We start from the raw sequence: 23,547 nt of genomic DNA, 5'->3' as shown, positions 1-23,547 counted from the left end.
TTCTGATATTGCTTCTCATTTGCAGCATATATATTCTAATAAATTTAATTATTTGGGATTGATAAAAGATTGAACAACAATATTTATAATAACTAGTTTTGAACATTTTTTAAGGGTAATTAAATTTAAAAAACAAAAAGAATGATTTAAAAATACAAAATATATTTCAGTGCATACCATTAAATCCGATTCTTTTTAATTTTTTCAGTTTAAATTTCACTTTGATATCTTTTTTAGTTCAAAAGTTATAGCAAAATATGCGCCTCGCCGAACCGGGAATCGAATGCGCTACTTCCAGACATAGTTGGGCACTATTTAGATAACAAATTATTTAAATAACGATTCGAATAAAAGATACTTTAACTTTATTCGTTATTCGAAGGTTCGAATAAAAAAAGTATCTTTGTCGAATAAATAATTTTATTCGACGAGAATTTATCCGATGAATAAAGATAATTTTTTTTTATTCGAAGCGGATTTATTCGAACTTGGAACAATTTTTCATCTTTTATCTGTATCGTTTATTCGAAGGCTTCGAATAAACAGCAACGAGGTCCGACGAGAGCCGAACTTCAAAGACCCAGCGACTGACAAACGGCATACAATGTAAGCAGATGGAGAATCGCGTACGAATGCAAGTTTAACTTTTAGATTTTTCAATATACCACCATAAAATTGCGACGAGTGAATTGAGGGGCTTTTCCTGATGAAAATGAGTCCAAATTCGAGTGTAATCGAACAATTTTATTGATACGTAATGTTACGATAAAAATTACATTCTTATTGAAGAATGATCCAAAGAAGAATAATCCAAATGATGTCGTGTTTGGACTCATTTTGATCGGGACAAGCTCCACAGCTAATTCGTATTAACAATATTATTCTGATTAAAAACATAAAAGCATAAATTGCCAATAATGCACGATTCTCCATCTGCTTACATTGTAGGCCGTTGGTCGGTCTCGTTGGTAGGCCTCGTACAGACCTGAACATTTCGACGAACATTGCGCCGAACATCGCGCCGAACATCGCGCCAAACGGCGCGCCGAACAGCGTCCGAAACGCATAATCGCGCCGAAATGAATGTCGACTTTGCGTTTCGTTCGCTGTTCGGCGCGCTGTTCGGCGCGCTGTTCGGCGCAATGTTCGTCGAAATGTTCAGGTCTGTACGCAGCTTAAGTACGCGTTAGATTATAAGTCGTTTAATTAAGCGTTCCGTCATCGGGTCGTCCACCCTCGTTTTTTGCCGTAGGTCGGCCGAGAGCCGGACCAAGAAACACGGCCTGTCAGAACCGGGCCCACGGGAAAGCCAGATCGCCGGGCTGAATAAAGCTTACTTAATTATTCTCATTAAGCCTGAGTTAATTTATTTCGTAAACACCTTCGCCCTCTCCAAAACCCTGGCCGCTGAGCAAATCCAGGAGAGGGCATCCGCGGGCACCGCTCGCACTTCCCGCGAGCGAGGCACCACCATTACAACGCATTTACCGGGTCGATTAGTTCAATATTATATAACTTGAAAATTAAAGGCCCTAGAAAAAAATCTTCTGTATTAGTTAGTGAAAAATATGTATCTTTCAATTAGACAAATTAGTTTTTGATTTTAGAAACACCGAAAAATCTACTTTTGACCACTTAATCGGCCTTTTTTCCCACTGTGGGAAAAAGTTATTCAGAATGATGACCTTGACAACGTATTTCAAGGTTCTTGAAATCAGAACCTATAAATAATTACCAAATAGTTCCAAGACATTCCTTTGTTACATATTATAAATATTATTTGTTATAGATTCTCGGAAGAACAAATTCAAACATCTTGCGGCATTTTGGAAGTAAATGCATTCGAACTTCGAACAGCGAAAGGATTCACCGCGAGAGCTGTCTATCCTACTATCGCAATGATGAATCATTCTTGTGTTTCGAATACGTGCCATAGCATTTCACTAACAGATTTCAGGTAAACTATTTGAATTTATAATAGTTTTAATGGGCCGGTCTCCGTAGATTCGCGATAAGGTAAAGTGAATACATTACCATCAAAAAATGGTTTTACGTGCTTCAAGTTTTCGTCCTTAAATAAGAATATTTTGTCGCTAGTAAAGGGCTCATTCGAAAGAGAAAGGTTCAATCTAGTGCGCGCTGGTCAGGAGCTGCCGAGATTATTCAGATATTTGGTAATATAAGCGTTAAAAGTAGGCCAAAAATTGACGATGTGCATGCCGTGGAATCCAAGCATTTTTATGCCATTGGATGAGTTTTCTGGATGAAGTCGAGACCAGCGCGCACTAGAAAATGTCTCCAGCTACAAATTGAGCTATATTTTGTCTCCATTCTCTGCGAAATAAAGCTAAAAACTTGAAGCACGTTTCTGGCGTCAGAATTCATAATATCGATAATACAAAGCAAAAAATGTGACAAGTTTAGTCACAGATTTAAGAACCCGTCGGATCAAGACCAAGACGGATCTTAAGTCTGTGTCTGAAGGCTGTGAATGGAAATTATTAATTAAAAAGTCACGTGACTACCCAGGGCACCTACCCCTTAAGGTTAAAATTATGGTAAGTAGTTGTACTCATGCAGCGTTTTATAGTTATTATAAAATATTTTTAAAACATTTTGATAAGCTAAATTGCGACAAGAATAAACAATGAAAAAATTACCGCGAAGAATTCGTTTTTGAATTATTATTAGAAGTTGAAATCCACTTTGTTAATAGTGTACTTGTTAATGGTATTATTAACTTCGCTTTTTCTGAGATGTTTTATCGTTAATAATTTGATAATGAAACTTTCTACCGCAATTTAGTTTGTCTTGATTTCCATCTTGATTTATTGAATTTACACAAACTGTCGATCTTATCATATACATAAACCTAGATGTAGAGATAAGTTAGTTAGTTATCAATTTATTATGTGGCTTTGCTAGCGTAACGGTCATAAAAATAAGTTAATTTGGAAAATCTTTTCATGGAAAACTATTTCATTTTCTAATTTGAAATTTTATTTATGATTTTATTAAACAACATTTTCAAAGAAGGCTGCATTATTTCAAGAAAAATAATGCACTTCTTTAAAATTATGACAGATTTCAGACAGCGTGTTAAAAATTGTTATGTCCATAGCAACTGTGATTCAAGTTTTGTGGTTGTCCAACACACAAAAACAAGCATTTTCATAATCTGTGTAGATTTGGTTATAACCAGTATCCAATTTGTTTGCAACGCCTTCGATCTCGTCGGAACGTTTCAATATTTATTTTAATAGCTGGTCCACGTGGGCAACGAAACCACTCGTTGTGGGTTAGGTAAATGTAGTCCTTCTATTAAGAATAGGAGTTCCGGGCTCCTCCGTACTCTTGCTCAACTCGCTCGTAACGCGAAACTTGGCGCGACGGACTATGATTTACAAAAACTAGACTTCGGTATGCTCGACACGAAGATTCTCACGAAGATTTACTTACGTGGCTGACTTTAATTAATTAACAATTAAGGTACTTGAAATTATTTTTACAGAATACGATTGCGAACGACAGTTAAAGTTCCGCTGGGTGGTGAATTTTATGGAAGTTATACACATTCGCTGCTTCCGACTTTGTTCAGGAGAGAACATCTTCTCGGAGGAAAATACTTTGCTTGTGCTTGTCCAAGATGTGCAGATCCCTCCGAGCTTGGAACTCACATGTCTTCCTTAAAATGTAACAAATGCGACAAAGGAATCGTGATGTCGTTAGACTCTCTAGGTAATTATTGCTACAACTCAAAATAAATTTTAATGAAGGGTCTAACCGGCGCCATCATTTATCATATTCATACATTGTTTATTATTGAGAAGAATATTAGGCCTAATTTAGTACGTACATACTTATCGTGTAAAAATATCCACTTTTGAGGGGAAATAGAGTTGTAAAACTGAGTGAAAGCATTAACAATGATGTATAAGCATAACAAAATGTCAAAAATAACAAGATAACTACAATTAGAAGGAAAATTGATATTATTCTGCAGTAATCATATATTTAAATAGTGGTTTCCAGGCCCCCCACAATCGCAATGAGCCCGTAATTTGCATGATAAGCACCGTATCTGCAATTTGCCTTTGCAATCTTCAAAAAATGTCTTATTACAAAATATGTTGTGATTATTGTTGATGATTTCACTTTTTTTATTATATGATATATTAGAATTAAGACACAAAAACTTGAATTATTGGTATATTCTTTGATATACGACTATTATACGTTTGTATAACTTACTCTTTTTGTTTCTCTGAATACTTCAAAATAAACCATCGTTATACTCGTCAACTCGTGAAATGCTTGTTAAACAAAAGGACGATGCTCCTATACGACATGGTTCGCTAAGGAACAGTGTTTTAGTCGGTGTAATATATAATGTACAGCCATTCCTAAAAGTGTCAATATTGTGTATTGGTCAAAATCTTGGGGTCTCATATTTCTACCCTATTTCAGATTCGTACCTTCTCCTCTATTGTAAACGCCATTTTAAAAAATCTGTACTACCACATTTTTATCATGTTACGAAATTTTAAAGCGCAAGTTCTAGGTAGTACTGCTACATTTGTGCAATACTTATGTTAGTAACAATTATTCAATATGTAACATTGTGTGTATAACATTTAGTCCTAGGATATTTTGTTACGATGTAAAATTAATATTTGTTTACTAACATTCTGTAGATCCCGATAGCACATGGAAATGCACGCATTGTGAATTCACAACCAGTGGAGCAGCTGTTCGGAAAGTATTACAAATAATTCAAGCAGAAGTTGACGCAGTAGAGGCTATCAGTGGAGCTGCTGGACCCGATGCTATTCAAGAAAGAGAAACGGTTATGAAAAAATATCGTTCTGTTTTGCATCCTCGTCATGCTTTCAACACCATGTTGAGGTAAATATGGCATTCATACATTCTCCAAGATGTACGATTTTTTCGACGCAGTTAATTGTCTACAAATCTTGCAAACGATTCATTGGAACGTATATAATTATTCAACTGGAATAATTGGGAAAAGTTTTTATATTGAATTGAAGGGCTCAGGGAACAAACGGTCAGCTCGATTTCGACGTGACTGTGAAAGAACAAATTTTTTTGATAGTTCGGTGCAACAAACAGTGATATCATGAGACGTTTGTGACTGTTTGTTGTTCCGAACGAGATGAAATTCTCCCACAAATTTATTGTTATTCCTATAGAATAAGTAATATTTATAAGTGATATTTTGGTTCATAAAAAATAAATAGAATAAGTAATAATAATAAGTGATATTTTTGTTCAGAAAATAGAATAAGTGATAATAGTAAGTGATATTTTTGTTCAGAGAATATCTTTTATTAAGACAAATAAAAATATACGTACGTATTCGTTATTAACACTAAAAGTCTCTTAATTACTTTCGATTGAGCGTCTCGAATATCACTCTTCATATTCAATTTTATTATTGTCATTGATCATATTCAACATATTATTGTTTTCAATGACATTATATGTAATTGCTTTGGTGCAAAAACGATCCTTCACGCTAACATCTACATTTATTGTTACAAAGACCTCAACTGCTTTTTGCCGGCAAGCATGTCATAATCATGAATGTATAACTATTTATTTGCAATAACAATTATACTTATAAACTAATATCTACAAAGGTGGGAAGGTGGGTGTGAATTGGCCGTGGCTATCATAGGTGTATTGTACAACGTTGGGTGAAACTTCACCTTGGCAAGCCTGAAATTTTAACTTCTTTTTATATAATCATGTAGATTTTGACGAGAAAATTCCAAAAATCCAAGTATTAATGTTAGGAATTCGCTGGTTCAAAAGTTATGCGTGTTTAAAGTTGAACGATTTTAAGCGTTTTCAACGGATAAGGCCGCCGCGCCGCCATTTTAGTATGTACTCAGTATCGCTAGGTGGCACCACAAGGACGCGGTAATGTCGATAACGTACATTTTCAAGCGTAGTCGGGCCGGCCAGGACTCGCCCTCCCTGGGGGGAGAGACGAGGATATGCGAGACCCCTCCTCCCGAAGGGGTATACCCACTAACTCCACCACGGTAACCTCCCTAAGCTAACAAGAGACGGCGCTCCCCCCTCCCCAATGCCTAATTTAGTAAGACACCGTGCGGGTCATCCCCCGGTGTCTCCCTCCCCGGAGGGCCGTTCGGCTGGCCGCCGGGAGTCTGAAACTTTCATCGTTCATTACACGAATAAATATCATGGGAATTAAATCATATTTAGTATCAGTTCCATTAGGAACATATGTTACGAATATTTTGGTAAGAGTCCCATAAAAAATAATTAAAAATAAAGAAGTTTTGTTATTGAATTAGTAGTGGTCTCCTGGTCTCACACCGATATACCCCACCCGTATTATGTTACACTCCTCGAGCAACCGAGGTCTCTCGAGCTTCTCGGCCCCTCACGGGGTATACCCCCCGCCAGTGGGGTTAGTTCTGTGACTTCTATCGGCTAGGCATGAGGGACACATGTATACAGGGTGTTAAAAAATGAATCATGAAGTTAGCAAGCAAAAATGTTTATATCTCAGAAAGGTTGACCTTTCGACCTATGTTTACTAAAGCTTTTTTACTCAGTAGATTGTATCCTATATACCATATAAATATTGAATGGTTTTTTTAGCACCCTGTATAGAGTAAACACTGTAGGTCCAGTTCAAATCTTTGTGTTATCTCCATTGAAGGAGGAGATGATTTCATAACTGCCATAATTTCATATCTCCGTAATATTATTTTCAAAAGTTTGTAATTGGTTGTGTTCGGCGAATTGAAAACCTTGAAGCAAAAACCAGGAAGGTCCATTTTTCAGTGAAATTCGACTTGTATTTTTACACATTTTTATACATACATATATTCCTGATTGTTTAGTGCAAACATTACATAGTTTCCGAAATGTGGACTTGTCTGGTTTTTCACCAATGTCTTCATTCCTGGTGCGTAACTTTTTTAGAAATAATTTTCTAATTTTAGTAAAGAAATCTTTAAACTAAACATTCAATCAAATATTGATTGTTTCAATGTTAGATTTAAGTTGAACGAAGATAAAGTACTTGTGTTTATTTTCAGGCATTCATTAACACAAATGTATGGTCGTGTTGATGAATATCTTTTAGACGATCTACCAGATGTAGTATTGGAACACAAAATTGATATGTGTCATCTGTTGCTGGAAGTGCTAAACGTTATAGAGCCAGGTTATTCTCGTATAAGAGGTAAAAATATCTAATATTGTTTAATATTGTTTATATATATTATTAATAATATATTATTATTTATTATATATAACCCAATAATATTTATTATTATGTTATATATTATAGTGCAATTTATAAATCATTGAAAAATTATTAATTTTGTTCGGAATATTATTTGTCAAACTATCGGAAGTCTCTAAAAAATTGTGGGGATTAAAACCTAGACTAGGTATAGTTTAGACTACTCTAAAATGCAATTTGAGTGATAAAACTGCGAAGAATAATTAAGTTATAGTTAACTTTTTTTTAGAGGTAAAACTATTAAATGTTGCGCGTAATTATAAAAAAAAACAATGTAAGACTAAAACAATACAAATATGTTACTTCAAAATTATGCGGCACAGTAGGGGATCAAATTATATAAAAATTTCTGTTTTAGTAAATATTTTGATATTTATTATGCTTCGTTAAAGGAATGACATTGTACGAGCTCCATGCACCTTTGCTTTTCATCGCTAAAACACAATGGAATGCAGGTGTACTAAGTGAAAGTGGTCTCAAATCGAAAATGATTGATGCTGCCGAAATTTTGAAAGAAGCTGCAACCATTTTATGCTTGGAGGAGCAGGATACCCCCGAGGGACAAATAGGTCTCGTCGCAAAAGACTCGTTGGTTCAACTTGAAGAATCGATCAGTAATTTATAAATATACCTAATTCTAAATTAAACGTTCTCTTTCATCATTGCCGTGTTCTTCCGCGCCGCGTTCGCCTTCGTATCGCACTCAAGATGTCCGTCGCGAGACGTGCAAAATTGTCCTGCGTTTTATTGTAGGTTTGAACGTACAATAAAGCGTACGTTTCAGTGTCTTATGATAAAGACTTAATTTCGCTAAGCCGCATTCTCAGTTCATTTCTCTGAGCCTTTCTCGTCCGTCTGTTGAATTTACGTCTCTACGGTTTACCGTCACTCCGCGCTCAAATCCGGGCAGTTCCGGTTACTAGCTACTTCGACCAGTGGTAAAGCCGAACAGTATTAATGAATCACGAAATATTATCTTAACTCTTTAACAAACAACTATATTATGTGGACTGTGACGTTGCAAAAATTGCGAACACACTCCTCGATACGTTACGGTCTGCCGAAAGGATCGGACTGCCCACTATAGCGTCGAACGATAGCTCGCAGGATTAGGGAGCGCTCTCCGACGACCTTCCGTATCGATCGTAGATCGTTACAAGTTGGCGCCCGAACAGGGACCTCTCTCTCGAAAGGGTTTTCCCCGATAACAGAGAGAGGCACGGTTATAGCGACGGACTCGCGCAGGTTGAGTCACGTTCCGCGGTTTCGGGAAAGTCGGCGCGACGCACGTTACGCAGAACGGTAACAATTGCAATTCACCGGCGAAATACGGAGGGCACGCTCGACGGTGCACAGTGGTGCCAAGGCGGCAAAAAATCCATTTTATAAATTTTCGATTTTTATAAAAAAAAATTATTTTTGTATAGCCTAATGGTGCGTGTATGATGTGCCGGAGTCAGATTTTTGAAAAAAAATTTTTTTACGGAGATATACGCATGGTAAATAACCATTTCCTCACTCCTGGGAATTCATCAGTTTTCAGTGCGATAGTTATGTAATTACTCCGCCTATTATTGAATACTTAGGGATCTACAAATCATATGGGTTATTGCAAATGGCTTCAACTATTAACTTGTAACGATCCTGTCCTCGACGCGAGCCTTCCCCTGACCGCGCGCCGGCGGAGACCGCCGTGGCCGATCACACCGTAGGCGCGCCGCAGTACGAACCGCGACCGCGAGAGGGCCAACGCCGCGACGGGCCGCTCTCGCAAGTAAAGGTAATCGGCCACGGGGATAAATACCGCCACCGGGAACGGGGAAAGTCAGTCCGGGTGACGAGCTACATGGTAACGTGAGTGGAATACATGAACGACCAGCACGCTCCAACCTCGAGACTGCACATTCTCCCTCTCTCTCCTCCAACGGGTCCAACGGTGACCGCGGCGAGTGCCGCTCCCGTTGCGCATAGCCCGCTCCCCGCCAACCCTCCGTTTACGGAGTGCGGAAACGGCGACCCTCCCACTCTGTCCGGTGCGCGGAGTGATAACAGGAGCACCGGACGCCGAAAGTATCTAGGCACGAACCCTAGCGCAGGCCGTTAAGGCCCCGGGGTGTCGCGACGCCGCCGTCCCCCACTCCCGTCCTCGGGCAAGTGCCCTCCCGATGCCCGGCGCTCCCACCGGGCACCCGACCGCTCGGCGCGTCCGCCGAATAGCCGTAACCGTAGTCTGTAAGCCGTAGCCATAACCGTAGTCTTGTAAGCCGTAGCCGTAACCGTAGTTTGTAAGCCGTGGCCGTAACCGTAGTCTGGTAAGCCGTAGCCGTAACCGTAGTCTGTAAGTCGTAGCCGTAACCGCCGTATGCGAACCGTCACCGTAGAGATACGGAAATAAACCAGTTTCCCAGCCGACACACGTCTCTCTTAATCGCGGCTCAGGAACCCGGACGACCGACTGAGCCGGCACGATTCTCCCGCACCGCCGAACGTTACAAAATGGCGCCCGAACAGCGTTGACGGTAACGGGGAGAACCGCGAATGAGCACGCAGACCGGCTGGGTCTACCGCCTGCGCAAGACGGAATTAGTGGAGGAGGCCGATCGCAGAGGCCTGGAGACGACAGGCACAGTAGAGGAATTGCGAGCCCGAATCACGGAACACATCCGGACCATGCCGAAGGAGGACGAAACCCCCGCGGGCCCCTCACGGGAGGCCATAGATACAAGCGTAATGAAGAGGATTGCCCAATGGGGGGCACATTACGACGGAGGAAAGGACGCAGAGGAGTTCCTCGACCGCCTGGAGGTCCTGCAGGACAGCTACGGAGTCACCCCCGAACAAACGTTGCGCTGCCTAGCAGAGATTCTCCGAGGCAGGGCGCTGCAATGGTACCGCAACGAGCGGGGGCAGTGGGCAAACTGGGGCGACTTTATGCAGGCCTTCCACCGCAGGTTCATGCCACGAGACCGGCTCTTCAACCTGGAGGAAAGCATCCGCAACCGCCTGCAAAAACCCGGGGAGTCCGCAATAGACTACGTGATGGACATGGAGACGCTGATGCGACGCCACGGGGGAATCTCCAGAGAGAACAGAATAGAGCGCATATACCGAAACCTACGTACCGACTACCGGAAGCACTTTCGACGGGCAGACGTGCCCACCGTGGACGACCTCCTGGAGCGAGCGGCGGAATACGAAGAGATCCTGGCGGAGGAACGACACCGGGCCATCCCCCGCATCACCGAGCCAATCAGCATGGACCGGGAAACAGCACCCCAGGGGGTGGCCGAAATCAGCAGCACGTATAACCGGGAAACCTGCTGCTGGAGATGCGGCCAGAGAGGACACCAGCGCATGGAATGCCGCCGGCCGCCAAAACTATTCTGCTCGTACTGCGGAACCACCGGCAGAACCACGCACCGGTGCCCATGCAACTCCGTGACGGGAAACGGGAGCAGGGTCGGCGGCCGAGGCTCCAGCCGACCGAGCAACACCTCGACGCCTCCCCGGACCTAAACACCGACACCCGGATCTTCATACCGGTGACAGCATACGGGCGGCAATTCCAGGCGCTGCTCGACACCGGGGCCACACGGTCCTACCTTCGTCAGGACATCGCGGAATGGTGCCGGCAGCAGGGGGCACGGACCATCCCCGCGGAGATGAGCGTCCGGATCGCAGACGGATCCTTCGTCGCACTAGACGGCGAAGTGGAGACAATCGTCCACCTCTGCGGCAAAACGTTGGCGTTAATATGTCCGGTTTTACCAACCCTCTCACAAGCAATGCTGGTTGGGGTAGACACACTCCGGGCGATGGGGGCAACGGTCACCCTCGGCACACGCACATGGAGATTCCAGGAGGAAGCACACGCCGTCGACGAGACAGACGGTCTCAAGAAGTGCACGCCGGAGCAGGAACAGCAGCTGCAGACACTGCTGACGACCGAGATACCGAAGTTCGCCGCACTCCAGGGGACGACACACCTGGCCACACACCGAATCCGCCTGACCACCACCGAACCAATCAAGCAACGGTACACACCCCGGAACCCGGCGACACAGGCGATTATCGATAAAGAGGTCAACCAAATGCTCCAAGATGGGATAATAGAACCGTCAAACAGCCCATGGAGCTCGCCGGTGGTGATCGTCCGGAAGGCAAATGGCAAGCCACGCTTCTGCATCGACTTCCGACGCGTCAACAGCGTCACCGAGAGGGACGCCTACCCACTACCCCAGGTGCAGGCCACGTTGGAGAAACTACGGGGAGCCCGTTACATCTCCACGATCGACCTGGCCAACGGATACTGGCAAGTACCACTGGCCCCTGATAGCCGGCCGGTCACAGCGTTCACCGTACCAGGGAGGGGGCTATACCAGTTCCGGGTAATGCCGTTTAGACTACACTCCGCGCCGGCCACGTTCCAACGCCTCCTGGACACCATCATCGGCCCCCGGTGGAACCACGGGCGTTCGCCTACCTGGACGACATCATCGTGCTGGGAAAATCGTTCGAGGAGCACCTGGACAACCTCCGAGAGGTGCTACAGCGACTCCAGCAGGCAAACCTCCGCATTAACCCGGAGAAATGCCACTTCGGACGAACCGAGCTGCGGTACCTGGGCCACGTGGTTACCAGCCAGGGAGTACGCACGGACCCGGAGAAGGTGCAAGCGATCCGAAGCATCCCGGCACCAACATGCCTGAAGGAACTACGCCGCTTCCTGGGGATGGTGTCATGGTACCGCAGATACATCCCTCACTTCGCGGACACCGCCGAGCCGCTCCATCGGCTCCTACAAAAGCGCCGGGGCTGGAACTGGGGCGAGGACGAGAACAGAGCGTTCGAGAAACTACGGGCACAGCTTACCGCCGCACCCATCCTGGCGTGCCCGGACTTCGACCTCCCGTTCACGCTGCAGACCGACGCAAGCGGCCATGGCCTCGGGGTGGTCCTGACGCAGGAGGCCGACGGAGAGGAGAAGGTCATCGCCTACGCCAGCCGCACCCTGAACGGCGCAGAACGGAACTACTCCGTCACCGAACAGGAGTGCCTGGCAGTCGTCTGGGGGATCCGGAAGATGCGCCCATACCTGGAGGGGTATCACTTCTTCGTCGTCACCGACCACCAGGCCCTGAAATGGCTACGCCAAATCGACAACCCGTCCGGTAGGCTGGCACGGTGGGGACTGGAACTCCAACAATACGATTTCACCGTCAAGTACCGTCGGGGAGAACAGAACCTGGTAGCCGACGCTCTCTCACGGCAGCCGGAAGACGCAGGACTACTCGACCAACCACAGGACGCCTGGTACCAAAAGGCGAAAAGCAACGCGGAAGCGAATCCCCAGCAGTACCCCGAGTACCGAATACAACGGGGCCAGCTATACCGGCACATTCCAGACACCGCAGGTCTGCAGCCCGACTGGGAATGGAAGAGATGCGCCCCGGCAGCCGAGAGACCCGCTATCCTGCGCCGAATGCACGACGAACCAACCGCCGGCCACCTTGGCACCGCTAAAACAATCGCCCGGCTCTCGCAGAGGTACTACTGGCCCCGGATGCGACAAGACGCGGCCAACTACGTCCGCCGCTGCCATAGCTGCCTCCAATACAAGGCAATGCAGCAAGCGCCAGCGGGCGAAATGTTCACCACGCCCGCCGTACGACCCTGGGACGTCGTCACCGCCGACTTGGTAGGCCCACTGCCGAGAACCAGCCGAGGGCATACCACGCTAGCAGTCTTCCAGGACAAGTTCAGCAAATGGGCGGAAGTACGCCCCCTACGGCAAGCCACGGCCCCAGCGGTCACCCGGGCCCTGGAGGAGCTAGTCTTCCTACGACACGGATGCCCGCGGTTGGTCATCACGGACAATGGGAGGCAGTTCGAGAGCCGTGACTTCCGTAACCTCCTCCAGCAGTACGGGGTACAACAGCGGAAAACACCACCGTACACTCCGCAGTGCAACCCGGTCGAACGGACGAACAGGGTACTGAAGACGATGATCGCACAGTTCACCGGAGAAGACCACCGGACCTGGGACCAAGCGGTAGCGGCAGCCGTGTTTGCCTATAACACCGCCCGGCACGAGGCCACGGGAATGACACCGGCCTACCTAACATACGGCCGAGAACTGGCAACACAGGGGTCGGATCGCCCGCGCACCGACCAACCCCGGGACGAGGCAACCAGGACCGACTACGAGCACCGAAAAAACGCGATAGCCCGGCTAACCGAGGCCGACCAACTGGCCCGCTCGACCCAAGCCCGAGCGACCGAGACACAACGCCGTATATATAACCGGCACCGGCGGAAGTGGAGCCCCAGGATAGGAGAGACCGTCATGCGGAGGGAACACCCGCTATCAACCGCCGCCACCGGGTTCTGTGCCAAGCTAGCACCAAAATTCTCGGGACCCTACCGGATACGCGAGGTACTAGGGCCGACCGTAGTCGTCATACAGGCCAACAGAGGGCCACACCACCGTGCCCACCTCCAGGGCCTAAAGCCTTGCGCAGAAGTGAGAGAATTCCCGGAAAACGAGCGACAGGGGACTATAAGTAACGGCCGGAACGAGAAGACGGGCATTCGCAACCAAAATGGCAAAGAGGCCAAAAGTATCGGCGACACGAGCCACAGCGATCCCGCTAAGACCGAACCCGGCGAGCCGGCCGATGGAAGCCCGTACCAGGCAACGACTGGCAGACGGGACAATCCCGTGGCCAAACCCCGGCCAGCTGCCACTCGGGGGACCGACACCGGCCAGGGGACCACCGGCCAAGCTCCGGCCGCCACCCCGACCACAAGAGGCCAACACGGTGGGCAGCCCGGCCCCCCACGGACCAACCACGATCCGCCAGCGCTCGGAAATTCCGTGCGAGTTTTCGCGGCGAAACGCCCCTGTTTCTTTCTCCTGGCCACGGGATCGGTCGATCGCGCTACCGACCAAGCGAGCGTTGCATTACGAATTCGCGATGAGACGCGTCACATTCTAGCGTACGTTCTCGATAACCTCGTGAATCCTCTGCTTCTGGGGATCGATGTAATCGCAGAATTCGGTATCGTTGTCGAGTACCATCGAGCGGTTTGGTATTTCGCGTCGCGATCGCAGATCGAATTTCCCTTCGGTTCCGTCTCGCGCTCCCCATTCTGCTGCGGCTTCGAATACTAACTGAGATCGAACAGGAGCGGCTCCGTAAATTCTTGGAAACCGAACACACTGACTTTGCCGCCCCGCCGGGCGTTACAAACCTGATCAATCATCGGATCGATGTCGGAGAAAATCGTCCGCTAAAATAACGTTACTATCCGGTCTCGCCAAAAGTACAAGAGGCGATATATCGCGAAGTCGATTCGTTACTCGCGAACGATATTATCGAGCCTTCCGAAAGCGAATGGTCAATCAAGCCCTATCGTGTAATGGTTAAGAAACCGAACGGTAAATACCGATTCTGTTTAGATTTCCGCAAAGTCAATGAGGTTTCCAAGAAGGACGCGTACCCCCTACCGATTATGTCTAGTATTCTCGATAAATTACAAGCCGCGCGATACATTTCCACCCTCGATTTAAGCCAGGCGTATTTCCAGATTCCGCTCGGAAACGTGAGTAAACCTATCACCGCGTTTACCGTTCCGGGTAAAGGGTTATTCCAATTTAAACGTATGCCCTACGGGCTCACCGGAGTCCCCGCGACGCACATTGGGCAATTTGGACGAAATCGGATTCAAAATCAAAGAACTTTCGATAGAAATGAGGTAGAGCGATGAAACTTTTTTTAAATTAAAGCTGAAACTTTGTAGAATATGGGAAAAATAGGGAGATTATGGTACGAACGTTTTTTAACCTTGAGAAAATTCGTTAAACTTGCACAATTTCAAGAAAATTATGGTTTTTCCAATACCACGCGCGGAAAAAATCTTTTTTTAACATGCTATACATCATTTCCCATAGATTTTTTCACGCTGATTTCAAATCTGGTCTCAAAATTTGTCTACGACCTCAGGATTTTGCAAAACATAGATTTTTGTGACAAAAACTAATGAAGTCATTTTTTCGTTAAAATGATTGGATGTTAATAATCTCCCTATTTTTCCCATATTCTAAAAAGATTCAGCTTTAATTTAAAAAAAGTTTCATCGCTCTACCTCATTTCTATCGAAAGTTCTTTGATTTTGAATCCGATTTCGTCCAAATTGCCCACTGTGCGACGTTTCAACGATTATTAGATCAGCTTATCGGTCCGGAAATGGAGCCGAATGCATTCGCGTATTTGGACGATATTATTATCGCGACCACGACTTTCGACGATCATCTCACGTGGCTCGTGAAAATTTTCAAACGAATAAAATCAGCGGGATTACTCGTAAATCCGGAGAAATGCGAATTCTATCGGGAAGAGGTGCGTTATCTCGGGCTGAAAGTCGATGTCGGAAAAGTCGCGCCTGTCCTGTCATTTTCCGTTCCGCGGAATATAAGACAACTGCGGCGATTTCTCGGTATGGCTTCTTGGTATCGAAGATTCATCCCGGATTTCGCTACAGTCGCGGAACCTGCTTCGGAAAGGGCAGGCGTGGACATGGGAAGACGGCCAATAACCCGCCTTCGAAAAAATTCGAGAGCTTATCGCGACCGCCCGACCGGTTCGTTCTCCAAACCGACGCGAATACAGTAGGACTGGGAGCCGTCTTGGCACAGGAAATCGAGGGGGTGGAATGTGTTGCGATAGTTTGGGCCGTACGAAAGTTCCGACCATATTTAGAAGGTTACCGCTTCACGGTAATCACCGATCACCACAGTTTACGTTGGTTACGGACCCTGAAAAATCCCTCGGGAAGACTAGCGCGATGGGCATTGCAGTTATTGGAGTACGATTTCGCGATCGCGTATCGACAGGGCGCGTTAAACCACGTACCGGACGCACTCTCGCGCATGTACGAGATCGCGGCTGAGGGGGAGGGGGAATTACCGATCGTCGCCGCGACTAATTTAGGGCGGTACGAAGAAAAATTCCGTACCGTCGAGGGAAAACCGAAAGGGCATCCCGGGTGGTCGATCCGCGGGGCCAACTTTATTATCAGAGAAGCGATCCGTTAATTACCGAAATGCTCGGTAGCGATCTCGACGAGTGGAAACTCGTGATATCCGAGGATCGCGTGACCGAAATTTTGCGAGAGGCTCACGACGAGGAGCAAGCGGGTCACTTAGGGGTAGAGAAAATCTACCACTGAGTCGCGACCCGATATTTCTGGCCAGGCATGTTCCCAACCGTGGTGGCGTACGTGCGACGTTTTCCCACTTTGTCAGCTGACGAAGGTGGAACAAAAACTCCCCTCCGGGCTGATGGGACGACGTCGTGTCGGGGCCCCGTGGGTGGTCATTGCCGCCGATATCATGGGCCCGCTTCCTCCGAGTCGAGCCGGATATCAATACCTCCTGGTCGTGCAGCAAAATGGGTCGAATGTTGTCCTCTCCGGCGCGCCACCGGGGTAAAGATTTCCGAGGCCCTCGAAAATCAAGTATTCTCGCGTTGGGGTACTCCCGAGGTCATTCTTACCGATAACGGGACCGAATTCGTTAACAAAGCGATACACGAGCTCGTCGGAACGTATGGAATCGCGATCACGACCACGCCCCGTACCATCCTCAGGCGAATCCCGTCGAACGGGTGAATCGCGTCTTAATAACAATGATGGTATCGTATATCGGCCGCGACCATCACGATTGGGATGCCAACTTACCGAGTTTCCGCTTCGCCTACAATATCGCGTACCACACCGCACTCCAATCCTCGCCCGTATTTTTAAACTTCGGACAAGAACCGAAACCGAGGGCCTGTCGAAGAGCAGACGGGGAACCAGCGGTCGACGTAGAAATTTCCGGTACCGAGGACTGGAAGAATAGAGTCTAGCGTTTTCGACCTTGCGCCATTGGGTGGGGGAAAATTTCGATCAGGCATACGAGTCTCAAGCGAAATATTACAATCTTCGCAGGAGAGAGACACATCGGTCGGCGACTTAGTTTTGCGACGACAACGAGTCCTATCATCCGCCGCGTAGAATATCGCCGCGAAACTGTGCCCGAAGTATAGTGGACTCTACCGAGTACACGAAAAAGTATCGTCCGTCGTTTACCGCCTCAGAACGATGGAGGGGAAGAGGTCGGAAAGGCACACGTCGCCGACCTCAAGACGTACACTCCGCCGGAAAAGGGGGGGCACATGAACCGAAACCCATGCGTCAATTACTCCCGTAGATGTCCTCAACCATGTCCCCGGGCTGAGTGCGGCAGATAGACATCGTGAAGGAGATGCGCTGGGTGATTCAGCATATACAGGCGCTTCTCAACTATTACGAGAGCCTAGTAGTTCCGGTGGAAAGTTTGGACGACGCGGCGGAAAAGGAAAGTTTGGACAACGCGGAGGAAAAGGTGCAAAGCAGAAGACTTCTGAGCAGTTCCGCAGACACATGGGTGCCTGTCAAATGCAAGAGCGGCGTGATGCTATCTCGTCCAAATGGGGATTTACTATCTCTGATGATATGGATGAGGTTTCTCGCTCTCTTGAGGCAATTCATTTGACAATAGTCACTAGAGCACGTCCTGTGCCTGTGGCTACTCGAGGCGTTGGCATCGCTTGCGTCATTGAATATAATAAGATGATTACTACGTGGACCTTCTCGGCCATTAATGAGATTTGTACAATATATCAATACTATCGCGTTTCTCTCTATCTTTTCTATTCACACTGCGTTGATGCCCGGATGACCCAGACTGGTTTCGAGTCTTTTCCTTTATCTCATCCACAGTATATGAGTGAGGAAATGCGTTTTCACCTTTACCCGATTGTCCAGATGCCAATATGTATGGCCACGATTCTCTCTAGCATTGGTAAGATTACCGTTGGTAATCGAGTGTGGCATTGTTTCTTGCCCGAGCCAACTCCCCTAAGGCTTGAGGACGCTGAGTTTTGCATTCTCTATCTCCAACCTCGATGCATACGTATCGTGCTTGAAACTCTTCGTCTTAATGCTGCTGACAACAATGCATTCGTCACTGCATTTAGAAACAACTGTCCGATTCCCGGTGCTGAGTGGAAACCAGACGGTTCCCTCGCCAACATAGACGCTATCTGGCCAGCTAATTATGGCCCTAATGAGCTTATGACGGATATATCCGCTGTTAATGCGTTGATCATGCGCGTCGCAAACCGCCTACCTAAGAGCTTTATCCAAAAGATCTCGAAGGATGGGATTGGTAATAGATGTGCGCTGGTTTCAATGGATCCGCTTGAAGGACTATCAATCCGTTCTGATTTTGCGTTGACACCTCCCGCAGCAGTAACGAGCAAGCGAAGAGGAGTTGATGGCGTAGCGTATGATTGTGCACCAACGGTTGCCGCTTCCCGGCTTTTAAACCTTAGTGTGCGCCACACATGTGTGACTTCCAACGTATGGTCTCCCCTGGATGATGCTGGGAAACAAGAATTTCTCGTTGGTGCAGCGACTCTATTGGGTGAGCGTAGTGGCGAATTTTCCACCAATCACCTACAAGTCGACGGTGAAGCCTTCTCTCATGTGTCACCGCTCGCTGTCCTCCATGCTATGACAGAGGCTCAGAGGCCCCCTCGTAGGGGCGGAAAGCCCACTCCCCGCACCACTGGAGCCAGCGGCAAGCCCGAGCGTTCCAGCCGAAGAGGCCGCGCCGAAGGAGCCGACAAAACCGAGTCCCGGCCATCCGGACCATCCTAGCTCCAACGACGCCCAGAAGGGCCCGCGGGCCAAAAACAGCCGGACTGCTGTGTGCGCACCTCCCCGAAATGCGGCCCCTCGTGGTAGGAAGAGATGGCCGAATACTACCGAGGGAAATAGGCAACCCATCCACGAGTTCCGGGATCCCGATGGCGGCCCGCCAGCTAAGGGGGCCACCAAGAGGAACGAAGGACGTCCCTCCAACTCCGACTTTGTATTTATTTTTTTTTCACGAATCCCGATCATAAGGAGCTACTTCTACCGCTTCCCGCTTAGATTCCGGCTACCCTACCCAAGTGCCATTAGGGCCTTGGTTACGGGGGTAGCCGCCACGGGCACGTAATAATAAAAAAAAAAAAGAAAAGAAAAACCGTTCAGTTACCGTTACGGTGTTTGTTAGTTTCTAAAATTTCGCTGTACAAGGTCTTTCGAAAGGCCCCAACGTATCTATCGCTATCGCGGGATACCGCCAAATAAATGTTACTTATTTTGCCAGATAAAGGACAGCATTATACCATGTTCTTCTCCCCGCCCTCCTCTCCGACCAAACCCCTTCCCCAAATTCCGCTGAACCACCCGGCCTATCGGCCGAAACATTTTTTTTTGGGTTTCCTTGTTCTTGTTTTTTTTTTCGTTTGTCGAGTACGGGTGTTCGTCCGCCGGTGAAGGCTCCTCGTTTGTAAAGGAAGGCTTCCTAAGGGAACTACGTAAAACCAATCGAGCAAAGGATCACGGCGTGGAAATACCGTTGCAGTACGGTTCACTTTAAGGGGGGGGGGGGGAGAGTTGTGACGTTGCAAATTTTGCATCGCCACTTTATCGCTCAAAGCAACAGAGCGAAGGGACCGGACTGCCTAGAACAACGCTATCGCGAATAGAACGACGGCTCGATAGGTTAGGAAGCACTCCCCGAGGAACTTCCGGATCGACAGGATATCCAATTTTAACGAATTTCGCGCGCGCCGAGCCCGGAAAGTTTCAGACGTGCTAACGGCACCCACGTACCCAGCTATCGAAATTAAAAGGCGCCTTACTTCACGGGACCGTCCAACGACAAACCATGGCCACTACGGAAAATCCGGTGCACCGGTCATTTCGGAGATCGGAGACGCCACACACGGGCCAGACAACCCGGAGGCGACGATGCGGGGCGAAGGCCCCTGTCGACCAGCCGACACTTTATTTCGCGGTCCTGTCGCCTCCTCACCTAGCCACTTGCAACGAGGCCACGGCGAGGGTGGTATAGGCGCCCCCATATCAGGGGAGATCGGAGATCCGCCCCTTTTTCCCGGGCGCGAAGCGCCGCCGGGATGATTTTCGCGTATGGTCTGGGACCCGAGGACCAGTCGTGAACACGGTCCTGTTGTCTAGAATTTTTGCGCGAGTGGCGGGCCCAATTAGGAAAAAGCCGGGACTACGGCGTAGAGTGGGGATAGCGAGGACCCTGCCGTGGCGGTAACGTGCAGTGAAGGATCACTGTCGTGGCAGCTTCCGCCTTGTGTAAACGAATGCGCTTCTCGTTCACCGCGCGTCCCGGTACCGAGTTTCGTCGTGCGTCGGTTACTTCGCCGTAACGAATTTCGCTGGTCCACGCGCCGGCCGATCTCGCCCCGCGAGCATACTGCGGAACCTGATTCCCGTAAACGAAATTCCCGAGACCATCCCGCCCGAGCCGACCAAGGCAGAGCCAGAAAGGGTACAACCCGGAGAAAGAAAGCGGAAACGGTAAGTCCACACAGTGATCCTTCTTCGCTCCGATTATCGCGAGTTGGTTCTCGGTATTTCATAGGGGGAACGACGAGGGCGGCCGACGGCGATTTCGTGCCCTCGCGGACTCGCGAGCTCACGGGCCGTCCGTCGGACGTGTAATATCGCGTACCGTTCCCCACGTTTTCGCGTGCCGAGGCGCTTCTCGCCTCTGTCACGTCCGCTGGTTCGACCGTAAACGAATAAACGCTTAAATAAAGAATTAGTATGAGTTATTACAGAAAACCCGATGATGTCACGCGAGAGGAAATAGACTAAGATTAAAATATACGTTAGCAATTCTACGCAGTTAGGTAGCGCGGAAAAAGACTTCAACCTATCTTCCTGCAAGACACGCAGACGAATATCGGTTTACACCTTGGAAACAAACAAGAAGAGTATCCAATTATGCCGAATTACAAGAAAGACGTCGACTTCATAAGCAAAAGAATCTTGGCAACACGCAGCTGACTAATCAGGAGACATCGAGAAGATTAAAAAATGCAAACTCCTAAACCAGCACTTTTGAGAAACAAAGGACTGCCCACCTTATAAAAAGGGAATCAACTCCTCTAAATGAGTTCAGTCAGTCCGTAAAAGGTCCGTACATTAGACGCGTCCCGCAGTTATTAACAGTTCTCTTTTAAAATCCACGAGCTTCGGCGTATAAGTCCCGCGAAGTGCTTGTGAAAGCTCAGCGACTTCGACCTGCTAGCCACTGCGGAAAACCAGTGACTACAACTTGCGAGCGTCTCCCGAAATCAGCGACTCGGTAAATTAATATTATTGTCATAAAGCGAAACACTTGTAAGCTCTCTAGCTTATGCGTTATACAAAATCCATGCTTGTAAAAGTCAACTTCGAATGTCTGATTCAGCACCAAATTCAGAATAAATCGAGAATTTTGTTGATTTGTAAAAACACGGGTACAATTTATTTAACCAATCCTCAATTTGCCGAACCGTAGCCGGTGAATGCAGGTAGGTTTGAAACTGCGCCTTATCCCCGGAAAATTATAATTCGCCCCACCTGGGACGTAACAAAAATTGGTGACAGCGGTTGGATAGAGCGCAGATTTGAGGATTGAAAAAATAGTTTCTTTAATTGAATCAAAATGGCAAGGCCGAATGTTAGCGGAGCGGAAACTAATGGTCCTGAACCAGAATTACTAAAAATGGCCGTAGAACAAATAAAAAGGTCTCAAGAGAGTAATGATTTCATATCCGAACTTGGCACTAAATTCAGAGAATTGAATCAACAAATAGCGCATATGCAAGACGCACTACATTCGATAATTAGCCGACCGCAACCGACACCGGCGAAACCCGAACAAATGACTCCCGGAAAACCGACTCGCATACTGACAGACCAACTAGAGAACCCCATACAAATCAAAGACGCACTAGAGACAGTACCCGTGTTCGATGGTTATAAACCTTCTGTATTTCAATCTTTAAAAGCATGTGAAAGAGCTAATGCCATGCTTCTACCAAATAAAGAACCATACTTGGTTAAATTATTAACTAATAAACTTAGAGGACATGCGTTTATAGTCATCGAAGACTCAAACGCAGACACCATAGAGGAATTCGGCGCAAAACTAAAACTTATGTTCGGACCCCAAGAAACGGTTAACCAATATAAGGGCGAATTAGGAAACATATTTAAAAACCCCGACGAAAACATCTTGAATTATATAAGTCGCGTAAAGCATCTACGACTCGCAATTATGGATGGAGATCGCAACACACACGGAGAACTCTCGGAAACATTACAACGCAGCATAGACTTCGACGTCACAGAGGCTTTTTTAAAAGGATTACCGTCGGAAGTCCACATAAGATTGCAATTGGAAGTGTAGCGACTCGACGGCTACCACGTCCCCGGAAAAACCCGGTTCGGTTATATGACCGGAATTACCCCGAGGGTCTTTACCTAGGCCCATTACGAACCAGACGAGGATGGGTCTGCCGTACATCTGGCAACCAGACTCGCCTCGCCCGACATCGTCTTGCCGGTAAATGGCCTTGGTTCGCATCGGGTCCAGCTACCCCAGGTATACGTACATACCTGATAGCTGGCCCCGTACGACCGACAAAATTTCCCGCGGACGTTTCCGCATCTGGCGAAGTTTTCCGGGGACGACCTTCGTCTCCCCTCCATGGGAGTCGTTGTCCTTTGGTAGAGGACAAAATAAAAAGCCCTCCGTAGGCGTCGGAGGGTCTCATTTGCCTTTTGCTGCGACTGGGTCGTCACAGTCGTCGAATACGATCTCGCTCCCTCGCGCCTCGCTAGTCCGCGTTCGAAGTTTGTACATTCCGCGAGCTCTGAATAAAGTCTACCTCTCAACCTGAAAGTGGATAGATTTCCGTGGTATCCCGTTCCGCCTACGTCCTATCCACTTCAACTGGTGACACCGACGTAATCGCGACGCGAAGATACCGTATTAGTGCGCGAGTGTGTTAGTGCGATATATAAACCCAAGCCTGACTTTTGTTACTCATGATGGCGATCGACAGTGTCAACGAGCGTGTGGCGGTGCGCGTTGCGGAATTCGACCCACAGGACCCCGAGCTATGGTTCTGTATCGTGGAACGGATTTTTGCCGCGTCTGGAATCGTGGCTGAGGTGGCAAAATTAATTACGTGACGAGTGCACTTGGCCCGCGATGCAGGGCGGAAGTCCGCGACGTATTGCTGGCCCCGTATGCGGCGGGCTCGTACGACACGCTCAAAAGCGAATTAATC

The 23,547-nt window shown here is 47.5% G+C and overlaps 1 protein-coding gene and 1 long non-coding RNA gene across 2 annotated transcripts in view; one reads left to right on the top strand and one right to left on the bottom strand.

The window, feature by feature from the left end:
* The window catches only part of LOC143360371 (SET domain-containing protein SmydA-8), a 57,041-nt gene extending 48,921 nt beyond the window's left edge, over positions 1-8,120 (top strand). Inside the window, exons 5-9 of the mRNA XM_076799149.1 lie at positions 1,790-1,957; positions 3,512-3,738; positions 4,695-4,905; positions 7,098-7,243; positions 7,699-8,120. Of these exons, the coding sequence (XP_076655264.1) occupies positions 1,790-1,957; positions 3,512-3,738; positions 4,695-4,905; positions 7,098-7,243; positions 7,699-7,931 (985 nt within the window). The 3' untranslated portion in view covers positions 7,932-8,120. The remainder of the gene's footprint in view (positions 1-1,789; positions 1,958-3,511; positions 3,739-4,694; positions 4,906-7,097; positions 7,244-7,698) is intronic.
* Positions 1-23,547, bottom strand: part of LOC143360389 (uncharacterized) — a 562,015-nt gene that overhangs the window by 247,131 nt on the left and 291,337 nt on the right. The window lies entirely within an intron of this gene.

This window comes from Halictus rubicundus, chromosome 13 (assembly GCF_050948215.1).
Source record: "Halictus rubicundus isolate RS-2024b chromosome 13, iyHalRubi1_principal, whole genome shotgun sequence".
Taxonomy (NCBI): domain Eukaryota; kingdom Metazoa; phylum Arthropoda; class Insecta; order Hymenoptera; family Halictidae; genus Halictus; species Halictus rubicundus.
Note: the sequence above shows the minus strand (reverse complement) of the source record. Positions and strands in the feature narration are given on the sequence as shown.